The 24,013-nt window shown below is 46.6% G+C and overlaps 1 protein-coding gene across 30 annotated transcripts in view; it reads right to left on the reverse strand.

Moving 5' to 3' along the window:
• Positions 1 to 24,013, reverse strand: part of MSI2 (musashi RNA binding protein 2) — a 212,775-nt gene that overhangs the window by 186,974 nt on the left and 1,788 nt on the right. For 29 of the 30 annotated variants that reach the window (XR_008973069.1, XR_008973067.1, XR_008973068.1 and 26 more), the window contains exon 5: positions 20,705 to 20,746. The exons of the other annotated variant lie outside the window; for it this stretch is intronic. Coding sequence is in view for 22 of the 29 variants with exons in the window: in XM_057416704.1 (XP_057272687.1) it covers positions 20,705 to 20,746 (42 nt within the window). In the remaining 7 variants the exon portion in view is untranslated. The remainder of the gene's footprint in view (positions 1 to 20,704; positions 20,747 to 24,013) is intronic. 30 annotated transcript variants of the gene reach the window in all.

Here is a 24,013-nt window from a genome sequence, read left to right on the forward strand (position 1 = left end):
GAATGCCTGAATTAGAGAAAATTAAGCATTCATATGCATCCCCATCTATTCTTGATACATTTTCCTTTGCTGATTACATATTCCAGATGAAGGCAACAGAGGGAAGAAAAGCTTAGGGAAAAATTAATCAATCAGCTACTTGAGCCTTTTACACTTTCACAAATAATCAAGTAATGGTGGCAGAGTATCATAGAGCATCTTCCCATTATGTGCAGGGAGAAGTAGTTGACTCTGCATCATGATGAGCTGCAAAAGGTTCCACCGCAGGGCAGGCTCACCATCCCCTGCTCAGTGAGGGTACAAAACAGGGAGCAGGGGGAACAGCTTAAAGCCAGGCCAAAGTTGTGGGTTTATGCACAGAGCCATGAAATACCCACTGCAACTTTATTTAATTTCAAAGGAAGAAGGGATTTTAGAAAAAGCAAGCATGCAGACAAGCTAAACCAGAGCACTGCCTGCATACACCTTGTACGGGCTCTCCTACCAGAGTCTGTTGTAATGCAACCCACTGTTTCAGCCTCAGATGGGGGATGAATAGCAGACAACCCACTAGAAGTGGAGAGGCTCCAGGGAACGATGACTTCTTGTTTGTTGTATGTTCACATCCCTGGGGTGAGATCCCACACCACCAAGCCCCAGCCCTCCCTGCACAGCACCGTCAAGGCAGCCAAGAAAATAACAAGCTACATATGCTGCTTCATGGAAGCTGCTGCTCCACAAGGAAGCAGAGATGGGATAACTTGCATCAGTCTATTAAATTGGACTTTGTTATGGCACAAGTTGATTCAAAGTGGCATTAATGGTTATGGAAAAATACTCCCTCCCCCAAATACATGGGAGGCTGATCAGCCCAACAAGCTCTGCTTGTAATGATGCTTATTTCACTTAAAGCCTTATTATGGTACCAGAGTGCTGCTGCATTTTTAGAGAGCAATGTGTTCACAGCATTAAAAAGGTCTTGTGTTTAATTAAATTAACTGCACCTGTATATATTATGGGCAATAAATCAACTATAATTTGCTACCATAGGCGGCTATTAATCTTCCCTGTTATTTATTGCTCAGCATCATTAGCAGGAAGGCTCTTCCAGGATACTGTTAAGAAATAGCAGTTTAGGGACCAGAAGCTGTAACTCATTTTGCTTTCCCCTTCCCTTTTTCAGTGGTGTCAATCACATTTCTTGTACACTTGAACAAACACTAATATGTAAAAGATGCTGGCATTCATTACGTGCGTGTATTCATACATTTATATATAAAATAAAAATCAATGTTCCCTGCACATCTCGGTCCTGACTTCTGTTTGCACACGTCTACTATCAAAATGACACAGCCCAAAATGTTAAACCCATAAATTGAATAAAACAAACAAAGAAAACACAGCAGCCCTGGGTTCTTACTCCTTCATGCTGTGCAGTGCAATGATGCTGTAGCGCTCCAGCAATGCCATACACCATCTCTGAATACAATTTAGAGACTTCCTCACCTCGGGATCAGCACCTGCAATCCACCACTTCAGCAAACAGCCACAGCTGAGTAGTACCAGCACTTTGTGATTTATTTGGGCTGGTTCAGACATCCAGAAACACTACCGGATTATGCACAATTTGGCTCCCGGTCAAGATCATGATGGCATTATCAGTTTTGCTTCATAATTCACTGACACTAAGAGTTTAGGAAGACCTAGCTACTGCCATACAAGGTGGGAAGGGCAATATCGCTTATGTTCACAAAAGACAGTGAACGTATCTGTCCTGCCCGCCTCCCTACCCCTTTCCCCCCTCATCTAACCTCCCTCCTAGCTAAGCCATCATTTAAAGCAGCAAACATAAATCAAGGACCCACGAGATTAAAAGACACTAAGAGCTCGAATCCTGTACCTCGGCTGAGCGCAGCACCAGTGTGTTTGCAGAAAGCCCAGTGCTGCTCTCTGCTCTTCAGGGCTTTACCGTTACTTTTATAAGCAGCTGCCTCATTGCACTGATGTTCACAACACATTAAATACTTTCCCTGCAATGTTTTCCAACTGCTTTAACCGACACGGCACCGTTACACAACAGTTAATGCACTGGAAGCTGCCGTGCTGGGCGCAGAAGTGTTCTGAGGGCTCGAGGTTGTTGCTAAATCACAGCCTGCTCTGAACCCACGTCATGCAACTTCCATGTGATTCCGAGACTTGGATGTGAAACATCTCAGTTCCTCCTCCCCCCTGCAAATATATGGACATATGAATGGATATACTTTAATTATGTTATTCTTTTAAATAAGGACTGACGTGGACACAATCAGTGCTGGGACTGCCAGAAACATGCTGCCGTCAGGACACATAAAAGATACCAGTGACAATCCTAGCAGGTGGGGGGAATGGAGTTAGGGATGAGGGAAAAAGCACTGGCATCCTGACACACAATCCTTGAGCATCCAAAACCACCACTGCTCTACTGTACACATTTGCTGGTCTTTACTACATGCCAGTGATCAGAGGAAGATCAAACAAGAGCCTGAACTTTACTTACAATTCATAACTCCATACAGAAACAAAACAGCCCTCTTGGAAACAAACAAGCTAAATTTAAATAAAATGTAGCCTGGCTGATGGACCTGTGCTTGCAAGCAGCAGGACTCCATCCAGGTGGAGCCAGAGCCATCCAGCTGGAGCCTCTCCTATCTCACCTTTGCCATCAGCTTCATCACTTCCCCACCACTGCGCTGGTCTTCCCTACCCAGGCCTCCGTCCTCCCTCACAACTTCACTCATGAACGCAAAGAGCCAATTCCTCATGCCAGCTCCGTGCCTGGTCAGCCTCCCACTGCCCTCCTCACAGCCGCTTTCATAAACCTCTCTGGAACCAGCAAAGAAAACACATGTGGAAAGCTGCAGGCTGGTGGAGGAGCAGGAAGCACGGGCAGTGGAGACCTCAGAGGGCAGAGGAATAGACTCAGAGGCACGCATACCACACAGAGCCAGCGAGAGAGCACGCTACAGTGAGAGAACTATTAATAAAGAGAGAAATTAAAAGGACGCTCAGCAGTATTACGAGCCAGACTGGGAGTTGGCACTGGATGGGGCTCAGGGAGGCCTGACATTAAACCCAAAAGAGATTATGTAGCCTAAGCTGTCCAGTGATCATCTGTTCCTCTGGGTCGGCTTTAAAGCGGCAGCGCAATGACAGTGGGCTCTAGGGGGACCTGGGCTGGGATCCCTCATCCTGTGCACCCCAAGACACCTGCAACTGTTGTGCTCTTTGAGCATCACAAACACACATTATTCCCTTCTCCACTGCAAGATCCACTAACACGTTTTACACAGTGAGTGACCAAAGCTGGTTCTGCTCTGCCATTCAAACGCCGCATCCTGCTTCTAAATCCCTGCAGTAAGCACTGGGAAAAGCCAACCTGCTCCTCCACCTCTGAGGCATGCACTGCCCTGCACACACACATGGGCAAAAGGAAAAACCCTCATTCCTTCTGCAAAATGCTTCAGCCAAGGCCGTATCCTCAGCTTCTCCACCTGCAAAGCAAAGCAAGGGCAGCTGAAGAGGATGTGCCCTGCTCTCGTGACCCAGGAAAGCAACACCTACAAAACGAAGGCATGCCCATAGCTGAGGGGGTCTTCCTCAAAGGTTCTTGCTTCCTCCTGGTTTGTCATGGCCTGCGATCAGCTGCCGTTCTACATATAGACATTAGAAACGCTTGTCAGCCATTATCCCCCCCTTGCCCCTCATCCTTCAGTGATTCAATGCAGCTGGGGAAAGGAAAAAGGCCTGCACCAAATGTAGGCAAGCACTGAAGGCTGACACACAGCTCCCTGAGCACCCCTTTCCCCCAGCTCAACCGGTGAGCCTCAGCCCTCGCATCACGCCCCGGCCAGAAAGGTCAGTGGCACAATAGCTCCTTGTTCATCGGGCTGCAATACCAAACACTCCGTCACCTCTGGGAGTTAACAGGAGAGCTCAATCCCCACTCCTCTGGCTATGGCGCTGCCCCAGTCCCGGCGCAACGGCAGAGAACAAAAGTGGTCTCAGCGTGAGCAGGGACTTGATTATCTGCAATTAGCAAATCGATGAGACTCCAAGACACTGGTTCAGGCCAGCACTTCTATTAGCAACAGCCAAGGAAAGCACAAGGGCAAACTGCATCAGAGCTGAGCCCGGCTCCCAAATCCTGCCTTGTTTAAAAATTCATCTATAATCTTGCAAGAGCTCAAATACAAACGTACAACAGCATGGCTCAGACCAGCCTGCTAAGTACAAGCTGAACCTACCAGCAGATGGGTGGCCCTAGTCACTCCCACCATGGAAACAGGTCATTTTATTGTTCTGGTCCAAATACATCAGTAACTATGGTAGTCAGAGGTTGACAGCCCGCTCCCGAGGGCACAGTCCATACTCAAGTAACTTTGCTGGTGTTACAGGTCTGCACCTTGCTATGGGGTGGAAAAGGCTGAACACAAAAGCTTAGTCCCTGGGAAGGCACCCGCTGGCTTTGGAGGAGGCCCTTCTGGTTTTAAATACGTGATCTAATTTTGCCTTGTAACATTACACAAGAACCCAGCTGTATATTTAATCTCAGAGTTAAACCATTAATTTGCAAATTACAATTTAGTGCTACTTCCCATTAATAATGCCATTACATGGGTTATGTTCACTTTCTAGCTGGAAGTTTAAACACAACAGGTCTCGCTCAAACAGCTTAAAATTAAACCACTGCATCCATTTGAGACCAGGCACAGACACAGGTATTGTGTAAAATACACAATAGCAGACAGCTTGGATATAGATTGTGCTTTCATTTGTCCAAGGTGCTTGTGCCAAGAATCCACTTGAGCCTCCTCTTCCCTCAATTAGGGAGAAAAATTTGTTTTTAAAATGATTAAAAGCAAAACAGTGCCCATCGCCACGCACCCTCCGGTACTCTTCATCTGTCTCACTGGCTGCGAAACTCCACCAGAGCAGTGCAATCACGCACAGAACAGATTCCTGGTTTAATCCCTGCACTTCCAGAGGGGTCACCGAAAGGAAAAAAACCTTAACCCATTCATTTTAAAAGAAAAATAAACCAGAAAAGCCCTAACATCGAGATGCTTTCAGTAAGGCCCAGACAGGCCTGAACCCTGCTGCAGAGCAAAGGCAGCTCTGATTTATATGCTCACACGATGGCATTAAAAGGCTGAGTTGGATTTCAACACTGGCCTGATACAAAAACACCTCGAGAACAACGTGGTGCTGCAGACACCGCTCCCAACACCCCGGTGCAGACCCAACAGCCACACTGCCCACAGAGCTCCTCAGCTCCACTTCATCCACACAGAAAGGACGGGCTTCTTTGGTCCTCCCCTTCATAAGCCCACATAATTCCAGCCCTGAGCTACATGAAATTAAACCAGAATAATAAACCAAGACAGAACTTCCACTGGGAAAGGAAATCCCAATCCAGTGCTAAAGAGTTAACGTTGCAGCCCCAGCCATGCCCCCCTCAGGCCCATCCCTTTGGATTTCAGCAGCTGCTACCTGCCTCAGTAGCAACACACAAGGGGAAAGTGCAATTTTGAGCTTCTCTTTTCATCTCTATGGTGACAAAAAGCTGTGCGGAGGGAAACCAGGGTGCCTTCCACTCCAAAGGGTTCTCGTTTCAATGACTGCCTTTCACAATATTTTAATTAAATCTCTGGTGGGGAAGCTTTACAGAAAAAATGTTTTTTTACAGATTGTGGGGCTCATTGACAACAATGGGTGTAGCAGGAAGGGAGGGGAAAAGGTGCTTTGAGCATTTTAAAATAGAAAGATTCTTGGTTGAAGACCTAAGAATAAATCTACCAGCTGCAAAGTTCTACACAACCAGCGTGCGGAGGGGCCACAAAGCCTTTTGGTAACAGAAAGGTTCTGCTGAGTGTAACACATCTCTGGAACTTCAGCAGAGGTTGCAGGACCACACAGGGAAGTGCCCCTTTCCCAAGGGGAATAAGCACAGGAGAGGCATCACGGGAGGGCAGCTCCTGGAGCAGCCCCTTGGTCCCCTGAAGCATCGGCACCATCACACCGTGCCTGGAGAGCCACCAGACACAACAGGATCTGAACTGCCGGCGTTTGACCACTGCAGGATCAAAGCAAGGTCGTGGCATTTATCTTTGTTTTGAGAAGTCTCAGTTCATGCTACCCACAACACACAGAGATGCCCAAAACCTCAAAGGAAGGGGCAAGTCTGGTCTGCAGACCCATGCACCCCACGGAAGGCCAGTGTGCACAATGTGCTTCCCCGTTATCCCAACAAAACATGTTTATTATCAGCAGTACCTGCTCCCAGGAACACACCCCACATAAAGCAGTGCGCCTGCTGTCCCTGGGCTCAGACCCATCCTTTCTGCAACTGCCCTACTCCCTGCTTTGTGCCACGGTGCATAACCTCAGCCCACATGAGCAGCAGAGCTCAGCACCCTCCTACAGCATCCTAGAGATGGCAGAGCTGGCAAGGGCCAGCAGCTTTCCTCTCTCTGCCATCAAGACACGTGCCAGGCACACACCATTGCTGCTAGAAGCCTTGGCCATCAAGCAGAAGGTGTCCTTTCCACAAGGAGCCCACATTCAAAGCAAAAGCAGGTCCAGAGCAGCAGCTTCCTGACACAGCCTATGGAAACCTAATGTAAAAAGGGATGGAACCACTGAATTGGTGCTAGAAACTCTGGATAAAAATAACTGAATGCATCTGGAAAATCGGAAAGTGGTAGAAGCAGGAAAATCATCTTGGGAGCCTGTGGTTCTGGAGCACAGCCCTAACAGAGGTCACTTCAAACCCTCGCAGACCAAAATACTTTCTCTAGGATGCTCGTTTCAGCAGGAAGGCAGAAGCAGTTCACATGCTAAGGACACACAGTGTAGAACAACTAATGACTCTGCAATTAAAGCCTGCACACAGCGCCAAGAGATTCAAGTGTGCTAACCAACGTGAAGCTCTAGGCAAAAGACCTGAACTCTCGTCCAAGCTCTCTTGTAAAATGTGGTAATAACACCACGTCTATCTCATAGAACTGCTAAGAGAACAGATTCATAGAGCGAGGCAAGGTGAACTCCTTCGAAAGCAGGCTCTGCCACAGTGCAAAGTTTGAAGTGAGACACCAACCAGGACAAGCACGTCGCTCATTTAGAGTTTACCAGTCTACTGAAGCAAAAAGAAAAGTCTAACTAGACGGGGGAAAGAAAGAGTCTTATCCTCCTTTAAAAGACAAACGTAGGCACCGGGAGATGCGATGACACAACAGACCAGCCCAGATCCCTGGAATCCCAGCCTGGGGCCTTTGTCCCCATGCTCAATAGAAAATACACGTTATTCAGCCAGGCTGGCCACTTATCCAGCATTCCTGCTTGCCCACTGGAAATTGCTATTCCAGGAGCTCTCCAATCTTTAACGGCTTCTGGACTAGTCTGCATTTGATTTGAGGGCAAAGGCCATGCCAAGAGGGAGACCCGCACACAACTCCTGCCTCCAGCTCTCAGTTTAGTTTTAAGGCCGTCTCAAAGATGAAAACAAAATGTTTTAGTGCTCACAGGGGCTAAATAGCTGGAGCTCAAAGATGAAATACAACCCCCTTTCAAAGGCACTGATGGGCAAAAAGGATGGTCTTTAAAATAAAGCAGGGGTGGGAGCCATTCAGGACTAAAGATTTCTTTTAAACTGACACGAACAGAACTGCCTGTTTTTTCATGTAAATTATTAATTTTTTTTACACCATAATCACTGCTGCAAGTCCAGCTACCCCGGCATGTCCAACCCTTCCCACATCCGTCTTTTCCTGGGGGGAAAAAAGCTTATCCCCACAAAGGAGTATGAAATAAATTGCTTTACTGAAGGTTAATAATATCCTGTCGCCGTGGTAAAAGACTCAATTACAAAACCTTCAGAAGAGCTCCCAAGGAACTCATCTGCCTGCAGTGACAGAGGCTTAAATAGCCAAAATACACAGAAAGGCTAAGCACTTCCCAAAAGAGAGGAAAAGGGGGAAAAAGAAGGGGGGAGCTAGTAAAAAACCTGGAAATTGGACACTCAAGGTTATAAAAAACACCCAAACATAAACCACAATTCCTCTCTGCACACACAATTCTCTATAATCTCAGCAAGAATTATGGCCTAGGGAGACCAGCACTAATTTTAGTATCAGATTTATTATGCAGCAGGGAGCAGAAATCAGTCAGACCTGTCTCTCACTCCTAATGGGCACAACTAGATCACGCTCCGGGAAGGCTCTGCTGAAGAATAGCTGGGGCCTGGTGCAAAACAAAGCCCCTGGGGCTCCCCGAAGCACAAACACACTGCGTTCTTAGAAGCCACAATAAAACACAATGATACTCCTCATTTCTACAGCCCTGCCTGCCAGAGGATCCCAAAGCACACGAATTACAGCTTCCAGCTCGCCTGGCAGAGGAGCCTGCAGCAGCGAGGGAGGACAGCAAGGTCTGCAGGGTGCTCAGCTTGGAACCCCAAGCCCGGGATGCAATCCCTGCTCTCCAGACCTGCCATGCAGCAAGCCGTCTGCATGCAGAAGGGCAGCTCCGTTCCACAGGCAGCCGGATGCTGAGCGCGTGCAGGGTGCTCAGAGCCGTGGCAGCAGCGGTGCTGTTTGTAAAAGCAGCATTTCACGGCAATGGAAGCAGATAGAGAGGTTAAATATTGCTCAGAAGCAAGCACAGAGCACGGCCTCCCCTTACCATGCAGACAGCAAGACTCCTCAGCAGCAAACCTCCATGCACAGAGCCCTGGTTCCAGCACTGCTTTGTGCTGTGTGTATTCACACACACGGAGCCTCCCCCAGAAAATAATCAAACCTTGGCAGAGAGCAGCTCTGTGCCCTTTCCTTTCTTGCCCCACACTACCATAGCTGACCATGGGTTTTGAAGCACCAGATGGGCACACTCCCCTCCATCTTAAACATTTTATAGCCTCTGCTTGTGCCCTGCTCAGACTTTGAGCACCACCAGCACCATTCTTAAGATGCTCCAAATACCCAGTGAAAACAGGCCTGTTCCCAACAACTGTTTCCAATAAGCCACTATTAGCTCCAAAAGCCCTCTGCAGAGGGTTTTCACGCCTGTCTCCAGTGATGCAACACTAAGGCAATCTTTGCACATCACTTCGTCACTTTGTGGGGGCTGAAGAAAACAGAGTTACTCGCAGAGCACTGACCATGGCACAGCCACAACACGGCTTGCCAAAGCCACGTCTCCTTCACCAACACATGGAAACATGCAGTGCATCAGGTTTGGAATAACCCTCTCCCAAGGCACCAGCAATTCCCACTGTTTTGAGTATTGCAGAACACATGAACAGCACTCCTGTTCTCCTCATCCATAAAACAAGAGCGATGACAATCTCTTAGCTCATCTCCATATGACAAGAACAAGGGTCAGATTTAAACTAGTTGAAGGCATTTCAGCACATAAGTCTTTTGTGAAAGTAGGATGCTGAGGCCTCCAGGAACCTATGTCCCACACACTTTCAGCTACATTTTGAATAACACTTTGACCTACTCTAATAACAGGATTTAGTGGTTAACTCCTGCTAATTTCACTAAGAAATTCAGGAAAGCCCATCAAACCCATACATTGTCAGTTCTGTTTCTGATCTGGTCCTAATTCAGTGCTAAAGTACATAAAAACAGATTTAGAAGTTCCAGATTCCTCTGCATCCACTTTCCTCCCTCAAAACAGAGACTTTTTACCACCACATTTTAGGGAAAAAAAGGAAAAAAAGTACAACCAATCTCCTGCCCAACATACACACCCCCCAGCCCCTAAATCACCCACAAAACAGGTACCTTCTTAAAGCCCAAACGTAGCTCTGCACCATTCCTGTGCTGTCCCTTCAGAGATTACAGACCTTCTGACTCCTACTCCTTTGTTCTCTGCTTCCCCCACCCCACACAGGTGATTTCACTGATAATCAGGCAAATTAAGGAAGGCAGTGAACACACCTGTGTGAAGAGCAGGGCGGCAACACCAAAAGCAGACCCAGTAAGACCCACCTCAATCAAGTAAACTCAGCTCAGCTGAGCCCTCTGAAGCCCCAGTGAGCTCATCAACGGCTCCCAGGTTTTCTGTTAATCCTCACTATTTCAGATCCTCAGGCCTGCCAAGCAGCAGGAAAAGAACCTTGCACACAACCAAATCACCTCTTCCTCCCTCTGCCTCTTCACAGCCCAGAGCACATTTTCACCTGCATAACCAGCACCAATAATCAGGCCAAGCAATTCAGGACTTGCTCTCTGATCTCTGTTCCACCTCAAGAAGCACTTGGCAGCATCCATTTGTCTGCCTTGATCCAACGCTCTCCAGCTCTCCGGAGCACAGGACAAACAGGTGCTGCTGCCCTCCCTTCAGCTGCAGGGAATTCAGAGCATTCCAAGGCAACAAAGGGAGGCACCTCCAAAGATAAAGTCCTGCACTTGCCAAGGACCTCCAAGAACATTATGGAACAGCAAAATTCCTTGTGACCACATCCATGTAAGATGCTTACCCTGTCAACTGCATCCCTTCAGCTCCAAGCTGGATGAAATAAGGTTATGTTCTCTGCAAGGACACTTACCCTCTCCCTCCTTTTTCTTTCCCCGTAATTTTCAAATCAATTGACACTTTATTTTACTTTCCACATATTGCAAGACATGAGGATTAAACAGCATCAGCTGAATAACGTTCTGCACACACTCTCATCAGCTTCATGTGTTCAGATGACAGTGATGGGGACTATAAAAGCATGAAGACAGATAATCACTGCTTATGTCTGCAATTATAGTTCCAATAAACTATACTTCATGGCTCCTTAGCATTAAAGCTTTCGGACTGGTAACTAAATTGCTGTTTATTCTGTAATATATTTTGTTCTTCTCCTCTGGCATACACATACATGATTGAGAGAGAAATATCCCTACTAAAATATCCACTGGAGACACCTACAAAACACGGCTCCAGAAATCTAAACTGACTTCTAATACTACAACAAAATCAAAGCCATATTCACAAAACTTCAGGGGAATCATAACTATGGAGGACTTTCAACTATCATTTTATTTGATCTGGAAGATTAATGACACAGAGGATGGGACCAGATGAAAAAGGGGGCGGGAGATTAAAAATCACACAAGCTGATCACAACTCCCTCTTCATACATACATTGCCCAGCACATCGCATGCATCAACTGCTGCTTTGATCACAGTTCATGGGATTAGGTGAGTCAGGAATTTAAAGCACAAAGGTACTGCAGCAGGAGACTCTCTCCAGGTGCTTTTCCCTGCATCCACCCACCCCTGGATCCCAGGCTGGCGAGGGCAGGAAATCCCCACTCAGAGGGGGAACAATCACAGCACAGCCCATCTCTGGTGCCACACTTCACAATGGAAGCATGTCAGGTCGCACTCCTCCTCCGTATACCATGGAGGAGCCATCGCATCCATCCCCCTTCAAGCTCCAAGAGGGAGGAACGACAGCACAGGCCACCCAGGGAGCAATAGGCATGGTCCTGCAGCACAAAGGACAAAGCCAGCTTCCAGGAGCAGGCCCATGGGGTGGAAGAGCGTCCAGCATGGCTACATGCCCAGGTCTTATCTGGAGGCAGAGGGAATCCAGGCCACCTGCAGCTGAGCGTGCTTCCTCCTCTCCTCTCCTCACTGAGGGCACCAGGATCCACCTTGCATTGCAACGCGCTGCTTAGCCCATTTAAATCCACTGCCAGTGCCCCCCTTGTCTCCCAAGCCCCAACATGAGTCTGTAACCACCCAGCCTCAGCCATAATTCATACAACAATCTACCTCTCCCAGTGTTCTTATCTCACTTCCCCCTTGCCTGAAGCCTCACCTCACTGCTGCCGTTCGGAAGCCCCAGCACGCAGCAGTTGGAACCTCAGCACCCCGCAGCTGGAAGCTCTGCCTCACACCACAGCGCTGCCCCTCCAGGCAGGGCCTCCCCTTATAAGCTTTCCAATCAAAAGTCGTTAAAAACAAAAGAGCAGCCTCAGTTTAACCCCTCGACACAAGTCACAAAGAGCTGGCAGCGCACGATAGCGCTGCGCTCACACACTTCCTTCCCAACGTCCACGGACGCCGCCAACAGCTTTTTCAGCCAGAAGCAGATGTTTACCGCATGGTCCCAGACCTGGGCACCAGGAAACATTCTCTGCCACACTGAGATGCTTTGGATAATCCCACTGCCCGTTTTCCTCCCAGCCTTGCCTCTTCCAGGCTCAGCGGCAGCATCAGCACCAGCCCCATCAGGGCCAAGAAAGACCAAACTCTTACCAACATCACCTCAGTGGCCAAACCCAGCTAACAGTGCTCCTGGGACAGGATCACAGCAGGTTTCAAAGGGGCCTTTCCACCCAGTAACATCTGGATGGGACAGGGTTCGAATGGCAGGTCCTCTGAGGACTCAGCTGGCCACCCAGCCAGGGCTGGAGTTAGAGCTCACCTACAGAAAGCAGCTGGGGAGGAAGGCGAGCTCTCCAGTACAAACACACCAAAAGAACCCCAAACACCTTATACCAGAGACTATTTGAGGAGAGGAAGCCAGCATCCCTCACTGCAGCTGGCTCATTCAGGACTCCCATGAGACATCTCCAGGGCCCCTAAAGACATGGCAGAGACACCATCCAACCCAATGGTTGGTAGCAGCCCCAGACCCCAAGGTGGGGCTGATCCCCACTGTGTCCTCAGAAAACTCTTCATGTTTCACAGCTCAGCATTAACTTCAGATTGCTTTCCAATGTTTTCTGCTCCCTCCCACCATTCTCTGAGCACCCAGCACTGCTTTAGGCTTTGTAGGTCTGCCAAACGTAACACCAGGAGTAGGTGAATTTCACCAGCAAATGGACATCCTTACAGTCACTCACAAGACTCTGCAAAAGGCTCAGTTACGTACCAGGCACTGACACATCTCTGAACGTAAATGACTGACGACGTGGTGAAATGGAAACGATACACAAGTTCCACTTTTCCAGCATGGGCTGCAGAAGAACAACCACAACATCCCCTTCAGCAACCCCTTTTCCAGCAGCAGAATAGCAAACCTGCAGCACTGAGGGTCTGCAGGCAAAACCAAGCTCTTGCCACAGGTTGTCCCCTCACTTGAGCCATACCTCTCAGTCCAGTGAGATTTACAGACACCTGGGACAAATGCTCAGCTCCTTGCAACTTCTTCACACCCCAAATAACCCTTTGGGAAGATTCCTGCATGATGTTTGGTCAGCACTTGTTATAAAAACCTCTACTGACTTTCTAATAGGCATTGCATTTCCACCAGCGTTCAAGAAACTGAAAGTCTTACCAGCACTTCGCAGTCCCGACTTTAAATAACTCAGAATTTCAGAACACTTCTCCACCCTGTGCTCCTGACCTCCTTTTTTGATGTAAAACTGCCCCACAGAACAACAGAACGATGAGCTCAAAGTCAGCAATGCAAAAAACACAAAGGAAAACAGCACAGAGCAGGTCTGGGGACACTACACGAGAATTCCGTGTCCTGTGGGCAGCACCAGCACTGCCAGAGACCCGGCACTGAAGCACAAGGACGTGCACCAGACCCTGCCCATGTTCTCAGCTCCAGCCATATCTCATAGTTGTAGGGCACATACAGGGGAAAATAAACCCAAGAGGACTTAACAACTTCAAACCCTGGGAACTACTTAATTCAGCAGATATTAGTTTCTTTCTCCCACCCCACCATTTTCCCTCCCACCTGCCAGGCCACCTCATTACTGTCACTCTGCATCAGTTCTTGCTACAGTAGTTTCCTTGGACCTTTGCCCCTTCAGTCAGCTTGAAACCTCTTCCCTATTGTACATCAGAGTCAATGGGAAATTAATGCAAGTCTTTGCTGGGGGAGGGAAGGGCAGAGGGAACAACGCTTTCTGCTGCTGTCAATACTTCTTTTCCTTCACCCTTCTTGCCACATGCACTTCACCAACATATTAAGAAGCCTTGCCCGCATTTATCTGTGCTTGCTGAGGTCTCTGCAGCTATTCCTCATGTGTACAATTGCTCAAGTCTTGGCAGGGTAAGCTCCTTCTTTATAATACAAAGTACCCCAAGTACAATCTTAATTCAATCCTACACAACAATACACCCAGCTGGTGCAGATGTCCCAGCACCAGGAATGACTGAGCAGGGAGAAGAACTTCCCAACATGCTCCAGATTCTCTTTGCACTCAGAAAATGAAGGAAATCTTTCCAAGAGGAGAGCAGCAAAATGCCAGCAGTTAGAAGTAAGCTATTAGTACCTCATGCTGCCCTGAGCACAGAGACCCACAGTAACTTCCAAATTACTCAGCAAACCACAACTTCTACAGCAATAATCTCTTACCAACCTAAGCCACGTCGAACACTGCTCACATAGTTTAAAGAATGATTCCGGTGACTAAGGCAAAGAGAATGCGTGATTGCAAGGCTGAGTCTAAATTAAGCTTAGACAATGATTTTTTTACTTTACCCTTTGTTAAATACTGACCTTGCAATCATTTTTTTGAGGAAACAGCAGATTAATATTTTCTTGTGGGTGAGATCATCTGGTAGAAGGAGAAAAGGGGAGATGAAACTGGCCCTCTCTGAAAGAGAAGTGATGGCACTGACCATATACAAAGTACTGCCAGATACACAAAGTCATCTCAATCTTTTTCTGCTACAGGCTCCCCAGTACAACAAAGCATTTAATAATGTGCTTTTAGTCCACCCTGATTCAGCAAAGCACTCACCCACATGCTTATGCCAACTTAAGTATACGCTTAAGTGCTTTCACACAATAGGGACAGAGAAGATTCAGGCCCTGCAGATGAACTATTATCTGAAACAAGCCCTTTTTTCCTAAGATGACTGGCTCTATTTACAGCTTCTCCTCCCTTTGCAGCATGACCCAAAATGTGTTTAAAGAGAACACAAAAACACAATTGAAAAGTCAAGTAACTATTAGGAACAGCAAAGACATCTATGTATGGCTTAATGAAACAGAGGAGCTGCTCTTTTTCCTTCCCAACATAACATATACCTTGGTCCACATGCAGCACGTTATCCTGTTTCAATAGCTCTCCTCTAAAAATAAGTTAAAAGTTCCCTTAATGCTTTGGATTTCACAACATTTATGAGACTATCACCAGAGTCAACAGGCTAAAAAAAGAATCCATTAGCATTAACTGGCCTGTCACTGGCAGTGACAAATAAATGAATTTGATGGTTTTAGATCAGTCATTAGTAGACCTACCCCCGGGCTGGTAAAGGCTCAGCACTTTGCAGACTCGATGTGCTCAATCTGGAAGCAGAGAGGAGCGCACAAGGGTGTCAGCGTGGTGCTGCTCTCCCATTTCCCTGACCCTCTCACTGCCGACCCTTTCCTGGCGTATCCAAGCAGCAAAGTCTCGGGGCAGAGAAGTTACCTGGCAGACACCATTAAAAAGAACCCAGCAATGCAGAAAAGCACAGGGAATGGAGAATCCCCTTTAAAAACACCCCAAAAATTAAAACCCCCAAGTTAGATAATGTTCATTTTAATTTTTAGTTAGCAGTAAGGCAAAGGGAAGGAAAGCACATTAGTACATTAGCACTACTCTTAACATGAAAGACATCCTTAGGCAGTAACAATGGAAAGACATCCATTTTACACGAGGAAAGACAGTCTGTGGGGTTTAAGGTCAATGTGAACAATCCACCTGAGTAGTTGGGGGGAAGAAATGAGTGTTTCCATCTCCCAAACCAGCAGAATAACAAAAGCCCAGCTCAGCTCTTGCTCCTGACACAACTCAGTGCACTCCACAAAACACCCTGCACAGCCACTTCCTTCCTCTGGCTGCATCGAAGAACAGAGATCATGCTCTGCTTGAACAGGTCACAGAGAGCAGGAATCTGAGTCCAGTATAACGGGTTTCAAAACCCTGATCCTCTCCTACCTGGGTTGATTTGCCAGTATTCAGACTCATAACTTTTCCATTTAACCATCCAATGCCAGAAACAGACAAATTCCAGGAGCAGCTTACCCTGGGCAAGGGATCTACATGTCAAGGTTGGTTGAAGAAGATGCCCAAACACTGGCCATCAACCATGAAAAGAAATCCCTCATACTGCCTGGTAAGGACTTCTGCATGCAGCAGATACAGCAGCATTATTAAGGTACACATCAACGCCCACTGGCAAGAGCAGGAAACACTTCCTCTTACTCCATCCAGACCTGCAAATGCAGAGGAATTTAAAAAGACAAAAAGGAATCCTAGGGAACGGGTCTGACCTTGCTGCTCTCCACAGCCTGGTGGGGAAGGAAGGGTGGCAGGAAAGGAAGAACCCGGAGTTCTGCTCGTGTGCTCAGTTCACATTCTTTTGAAACAGACTTCAAAGCCTACCCAATACTTACAATAAGATGGGAAGCAGTGAACTAACCTGGAGGAGTTTCCAGGCAGAAGCACGGGAGGAAACAAGCAACAGAACTCTTGATTTTCAAGGTCCACCATTTGCTTTGGAATGAAATGTCTCCCTGTTACTTTGGCTCACACTTATCAGGCAGCCAATGGATGCAGACACCCCACCCACACTCAACTTAATTGGAATCAGACATCCACATCCACTGGTTAGCTTTTAAAAATCTCTCCCAGGTTAGCCTGGGTGTTATTCCACAAGGGCATGCCCTCCATTCGCTGCTCTGGAACAGCCAGCTTCACCGGGGTTCAACCAGCAGCCACTCAAATGAAAAGAGAGATGTTGACACTGTTGTTTTTTGCCCAAGAAGGAGGAACAGATGTGCACAACTGCACCTCTTACAGCCCATGTGCCTGGCCAGACAGGAAACCAGCTACTCCACACACAGGGTACACACATTTGCAGATAGACACTGGAGTGCAGAGATGCCAGAACCAGTTACCAGTTCTGAACTGTCCTCTGTTAGAATGAAATCCATGTGACAAAACCATCAATACTCAGCATCACCATCTGATTTCCTTCATCAAATAAAGCACTTTTGCTGTTTTGTGATGAAAGGGTCACCAGAAGACCGTACCCAACCCACACAGACTCGATTTTAACTTCATTTAACAGCCACTGAAGAGGAAGGATACAGACTACAGTCAGCAGGTCACATCCACAATGCCAATGAAATTGTGACACCGAATACTACTACAGGGAGCTGCAGCTTGTTGACTTGCCAGAGCAATTCCCAGCCACATCCATTACACCCTTATAGTAAGTGCTGGGAAGAACAGGGACCTCAGTCCCACTCTGGACAAACCCGAGCACAAAAACCCCAGTGGGTCACCTCACTAACTATAAACTCTGACTGAAGCTTTATCTGCCTCTGTTTCCTACGTGGGTTTGTACGACAAAGCACCCACATTTCTATACTAATAAATCACACACAGATGCTTCCATGGCCACGGAGCTGCTTCATGGACCGAGGCTGCTGTCCTTTCCCTCTTCAGGTTTATTTTGTTCTTTAAGTAAATCCCCAAGGCAGAGGGGTGAGGGAGGGAATTGCTTACAACTGAGAATATCTACTGAACATGCTAAATTTGATAAGGCTTCTCCACCTAATACAGCAGATACCGTCAGAACTGACAGGCTACGTATATTAAAGTCACATTAGCGTAGTCTTCAGTATTCAAAAGGAGATACAAAACTACTACCCCGGCACCGCTGCTTTTTAAGGATTTTTAAGTCAGCAGAGTTATAAATGCTCAACTGTTACAAAGCGCCTTCCAGCACTTGGAAGCAAGACAGATTCTTATCAAGGAATAGCAGCCAAGAGAAAGCATACGGCTATTCTTTTCATCTCGCTGGTAGCCATACACCAGAACCTCAACAAGTTCAACCCCTGCAGCAAGTTTCCTAAAACAATGGCTGCAAGTGCTCCCGGACTTCAGGAGCAGAGCAGGATTACAAACCCTGGCGTCATCTACCCGAGGCAATCACCCAGGATATTCTGGGAGGGTCATTCCGAGAAAATCAGGGAAGAATGCTCCACTCTTACAACCTGCCACTTCTTGCTCAGGAACCAATTTGCATCACCAGAGAGGTGTCTAATCATGGAGATGCAGTTTAAAAAGCCCCAAAGAAAGCCTTTTACTGGGCTGCCCTTTGAAAGGGGAAGGCTCGCCAATTAAAGTGAATCAGAAAGGGGGGGAAGGAGCGAGCAGGGATTCTTGTGTGTGCACAAATAAGCGAGCGTGACCCTGCAGCCACAGCGAGCATGTGAGCTGGCAAGGGAGCCCGGGAACTGCTGCCCACTGAAGAGTTAATCCTGCCGAGGCAGGTCAAAAGGGCTCCTGAAGGAAGGGGATGGGATGGATGGAGGGAAGCCTGCCAGAAGGTCTGTCTGCACAAGAAGGGGGAAGGTGCCCCAGCCTTGCCTCTACCTCAGCACCCAGTCACTGCCAGGAAGGTGACAGAAAAAACCCAATCCCCATTTTGCTGAACACACCAGGAAGAAAGACCAGGAAAAATATCTCCCCTTGCACCCAGCGAAAGACACAGACGTTTCATTAAATGCCATTAATCTCCACAGACCCGAGCATTCGCTGGTTAATTAGACTAAAGCACAGTCACACTTGAACACTGAGCATTCGCTATTCAACTGGGATGAAGGAACAAGTCCAAAACCTTAATTCAGTATCTAATTAAAAAAACAGAAAACAAGAAAATGCAGATGATGAAATGCTGCCCAGGATAACGTCACAACTGATACCAATCTGCTCTTTATTGCAGCTGATTTTCTCCAGTTTCCTAATAAGGCTCCTTCCAATCTTCAGCTTTTCTTTCAAGAGCCCATAGAAATCCTGACACTTTGGGAAGGAGGAGACGTGTGTAAAAAGCAGAAGCAGATCCTGATGACCTCTCCAGAGAGCGAGTCCCTGCTAAGAGTGGAATCCAGCCTGCGTTCCAGCGTTTGCCCCATGCTTGAAAGAGGTCTGTTACCAAAGGAAACAACCACCACCAAAAAAAAAAAACCCTACGTGGAGAAAAACAAACTCCCCTTTGTAAAACTGACCTGGTTTTACATTTACACGGAAATTTAACTCGCTAATATCCTCGGCATAAGACATGCCCTGCTTTTTTTAATTGTTATAGAAGAAATCACACGGGGCAGCTTAACAGCTCTGCTCCAAGTTCTAAACTTGTACAAAGAACACTGCAGAAACAGATAACCGGTAATTGAAGACAGTTTAAAATGTAAATAAGGCTTTAAAAGGTATTGGGAAGGGGGAAAGGAACATCAGTCACAGCACAAGATCATCTTCATACTTCCATTGTGAAACCCTTCAAAATCCTGGTAACTTGGAATTGTATTTTAAAGGCAGCATTAATCCAACAGCAGAATCCACAAGCCACAAACCCTACAAACGAGAAACAATTTGCTAGCACAGAAGCAAGCCAGGCACGTCATTACTCACTAAGTAGTTATTAGATATGGCCTATGAGGAAAAGAACCTCTAAATATTTGACTACATTAGTTTGGTTTCAAATTCTGCAAGTAGAATGCTGGGGTTTATCTCATTTTTTTTTCTTCTTTTAAAGAAATCCTGCTACACACCCAGGGGTTTAAATTACACACTAGCTGTGTGTTCTGTACAGTATTTAACATTATGGTTCCACATGCTATTAAACTGCTTGCTTTCCTGAGGAGCTATCTGCAATAAAATTGTTGGGTTGACTTGTTCAGGTATCTCCTGCCACCAACTTTAAAGCACTTTTCCTTACTGACTTGCATCTGCAGCTTTGCAGCCTTGCCCTTCCATTTTTAGGGGAATACTGAGCTAGCCCAAGCTGATCAGTGGATACAAGCGACACACACCAGCTGAACCAACTCTCAAAAAACAAACACGAAAGAAAATGTCAATTACAAAAGTTTTCTTTCAGCCTCTGGCTTTCCAAATTCAAATACAACCGGCTGCACATGTGGATTTAAAACGGATCTGCTGGTTTTGTTAGGCACAGCCTGAAGAGCAACAACCACTTCTAGTCCATAAGCAGCTCCTCCAGCAGAAATGGCACCAGCGACGTGTCAGAGTAAGCACACGCAGACACAAAGTTCCTCTGCACATCACTACACTGCCTTTGTCCCAGCGTGGAAGCTGGCTGCACTATCACAAGTCCCCTGGAAGGAGGAGGTCACTCCTCCAGCCAGCCTCATCGGCTGGAGACATAAAGCTCATTGTTTCACTGTTCTTGCAAAAGAATACCCCGTGGCCTGAAGAGTTCAGAGCTTCACCAGCAACTTGCTACCCAACGCTTATTAGTCTCCAAGCGCATCTCTGAAGTTATACAAAAGGAAATTTGCAAACAATGAAGGCAGAGATACATTCCCATCCATCACAACCACAGAACTGAAAGCTCAGCTCAAAACACGCCTGAAGTCTGCACTTAATCCGACTGCTCTTCATAAACACCAGGCAAAACACATTGCGTAAAACAGCATAACAAACGCGAGTAATGCAGCAACAATCTCCCACCACCACGGGAGAAGCCTCCCCTCCTCAGCCAGCCACGACCGGCCGGGGCTCTGCACGGAGACAGTTAAACTGGAGACACGTAACAGTGCACAAAGCAGCTCTCCTGTAGTTTCACAGCCATACGCTGATACCCTTAAGACGCCATGCACCGGCTTTAAAAGCTTTCATTGCCAATTCCCTGTGTGAAACCTGAACTGCCTGGCAACAATGATTCTCTGTGTGCCTAAAATCCTATTATCGATCCTCCTACTTACCTTAGGCTGTGCTCGTCGGGGAAATGCAACTTTAGGGTCAATCTGAGGAAAAAGAAAGGGGAAATCAACAAGATAGCTTTTGTTGTCAGTTCATATTATTTTGTTTTTAAATCACTGAATTATTAATCCCTCATTTCTCAGGCTTATCATTCAGCACACCGGCTCATCCAGAACTACTCTGGAACAGGAGACAGGAAGAGTGGAAGAAAACATCTCTTCTGTACACCTCCTCCATCATCTTCTAGGCAACAACCTCCACTGGTGCTCAGGGAGCTCCCTCTTAGTCTCTAGGTGATGCCTCTACAACCAAAACTGTGTGTTAACCCTTATCTGCATGCTCTGGAGGCCGCACAGATATGGCCAGCACGCCTGATCAGATCTTCACCTGCTGTTCCTGACACCTGCACCTTCCTTCAGTTGGGTTTGGGGTTGCTTTTTCTTCTCTGCTTTGTTTTGTCAACTGACTTGGCAACACCACACAAAGAGAGAAATGCAGAACACAAAGCCAATTCACATTTCAACTGCTAAAACTAAAACATTAGAAGGACTACGAGGTTATCCTTGTCAAAAATATGCCAAATTGAGCTGGTTTGCTCCCCCTCAAAGAATACATGTGAGCAATAAAAATGACAAAGGGGCATTTATGGGAAAGGGTGGGCAGAGGAGAGCAAGGCACATAAAATGTACAAGTGTTTTAAACCAGAGAAACCAAGTTCTTAATTATTTTCCATGAAGGAATTACCTGGAGTATTCGCCAGTGAAGCACAGCACCACAGAGACAAAAAAGAAGAAAAAACACCCTTGGTTTAGCCCCTGCTCCCTTGTTCTAAGGTGCAGCACTGACTCCCATTCCAAAGCGTGCCCAAATGCTAATTCTGCAGTTTTAAAAACAACTTCCACATGGGTCATGTTCAGAAAGTGGCTCCTCTTTACCACTCAAAAATCACTTAAGAACAAAAAGACACCACCGCAGAGGCATGGCTGGAGGGGAAGAAAAACCTTTCCAACAACTGCCCAGCCTCAACTGTCATCTGTAAAAATGACTGCAATAAAACGTCTCTGTGCTGCTGATTTTACCTCTGGTTTTAGCAGCATCTGCACACAGGCATCTTCTAAATAAAGAATGTGGAAAAAGAGGTTTTAAAGGTCTAAATCCTACCTTAACTGTGCTACCTGCAACTGCTTTCAGTGTTTTGACTATAACACGCTGATGAACCTAATCCTGCTGTGTTAAGGCATGTTCTGAAGCAGAGGCTTTCATTAGTAGCTTGGGTTTGGTTTTTGTAAGGTTTCCCCCCCTCAAGCTAACCCTGATCAGGTAAAGGAGCCGTTTCCATTTGGTATTGTTATTGCTGTGGTGACATGTATTCCTGTCACTGATCAGTAACCACGAAACTCTCCTAAAAAGCAGTTTTACTCAATTAATTTGTCAAAATTGGAAATATCACAAACATTTGATGCGCAACTGATAAACTGATTCACCTGCATCAGATACAAATGCAGTGGCTATTTTTAGGACACACCTGAGAAATGAGCGATTACATGCCACTTTATTGTTCAAAAAGCATCAAAAGTAAAATTATTTCTCTAGAAAGCTAACCTTTTCAGAGAGATTAACATTATCTACAAATATATTCAGCACTGACTAGGCATTTGTCTACTGGGGAAATACAACAGGTACGGATTTTCCACAGCAATATCCAAACGTGGAGGCAAATGTGCACGTTTCTACATTTGCTTCTTCAAAAGCCAAAGTCTTCCCAGCAAAGAGCCCCAGTCCCACCAGAAGGGCATCACTGCAGCGTCCCGCTGGGAAGAAGTTGGAAGGGGCCATTAAACTCAAAAGCAACACATTCATTTTTGAAGGTCAGTTCAAAGAGCATGGAGTTCTTTGCACCACAGCGACAGCCCTGCTTAAATAACTGGATTTTCCTTCACAAAACCTTTTGGATAAGCACCGGTGGGGCTGGAAGAGGAGCAGTAGCCATGGACACGGGAAATCCATACCTTTTGCATATCCCTGTCAACTATTTAAAGAACAACCAAAATAAAAGAAACAAACTTCTACCAAAAAAATAATTAGTTAGTTAGGTACAACTCTACTTACTGTATCTACAAGTCCTCTAGGAATGACTCTAATACTATTTCTGATAGGAATGGCCATTACCTAAACAAAGCTTTTAACGTAACTGTAAACAAGAGCGACGTTTCCATGCCAATACCCAACCGATCTGCCTCCTGTGCTGAACGTTGAAACAGAGTCAAATGCTATGTTATGCTAAAGAACAGTTACTACAATATGTCTACACACACAGGGCTGAAGGGGAAACCTGCCTAGCTCTGGATCGTACTTTGAAGCTGCTTTACTGATTCCGAGGTTAATTTCTGATCCAGATTAATTCAATCATTACCACACAATCAAAACGGAGGCACATTTGCCCTGGCGAAGCTTCTCACCCCTCCCCCAGAGCTGAGCAAATTAATACATTGCAGGGACGAGACTGTGCTACAGGAAAAAGCTGGGGGAGGACCTAATTATAGTCAGAAATATGACAGGGTGTCCTCCCAGGATTTGGTTTTTTAAGAACCCTCGTTCAAGACACTGTTTGCCTTTGTTCTTCTTATCTAAAATTAGCTTTAAAAACACATAGAGAACAGAGCTCTACACGAGAAGTCTGGGGAGTTTAATCTCAGGGAGCACAGTTGAATCAGTTATCTTACCATATCTGATTAAACCTAAAACCAAATCATTTAGGCATGTGCAAGCATGGGCTACACGTTTAGACAAGCCCAGCAGAATTTGCAGGTCGAATTAAAACACGAGATTCCACCTGCTTCTATGAGAGCTTTGGGCTTTTTGTTTCCATATAAATTACGTTTGGAAAAAGTCACACACTCGTGTTTGCTCCCTGCTTTGTCTCTCCCTCGTTTCACCGCAATCTCGCACACACAGGCACACACAAGACGTTCCAGCACCGAGCCAGGATTCCTCCTAGCACCATGCTCACGTTAAATCAAACCTTCAAGATCCAGCACGCACGCTACAAAAGACAGCGACAGCAATGAGCACACTCGGTACGTCCAGCAGCAGCTCTGCCAGACACAGTTCCACCAACACCATCCTTCCCTTCCCGAACCAGCCCCCTCCAGACCGACCAGCACCAAAGCGATAATGACCTCTACCAGTGTCCTTCCCTCCTCCCCTCCCAGGTTTGCTGAGACTTTACACGGCAACACAGTAAGAGGCACAAAACTTCATTCTTTGTGCATGGCCTTGATGGCAGGGACAAAACAGGGCCTAGAGCTACA

Source organism: Pezoporus wallicus, unplaced genomic scaffold, assembly GCF_028554395.1.
Source record: "Pezoporus wallicus isolate ANWC-B61680 ecotype Strahan unplaced genomic scaffold, APGP_CSIRO_Pwel_v1 contig_13961, whole genome shotgun sequence".
NCBI lineage: Eukaryota > Metazoa > Chordata > Aves > Psittaciformes > Psittacidae > Pezoporus > Pezoporus wallicus.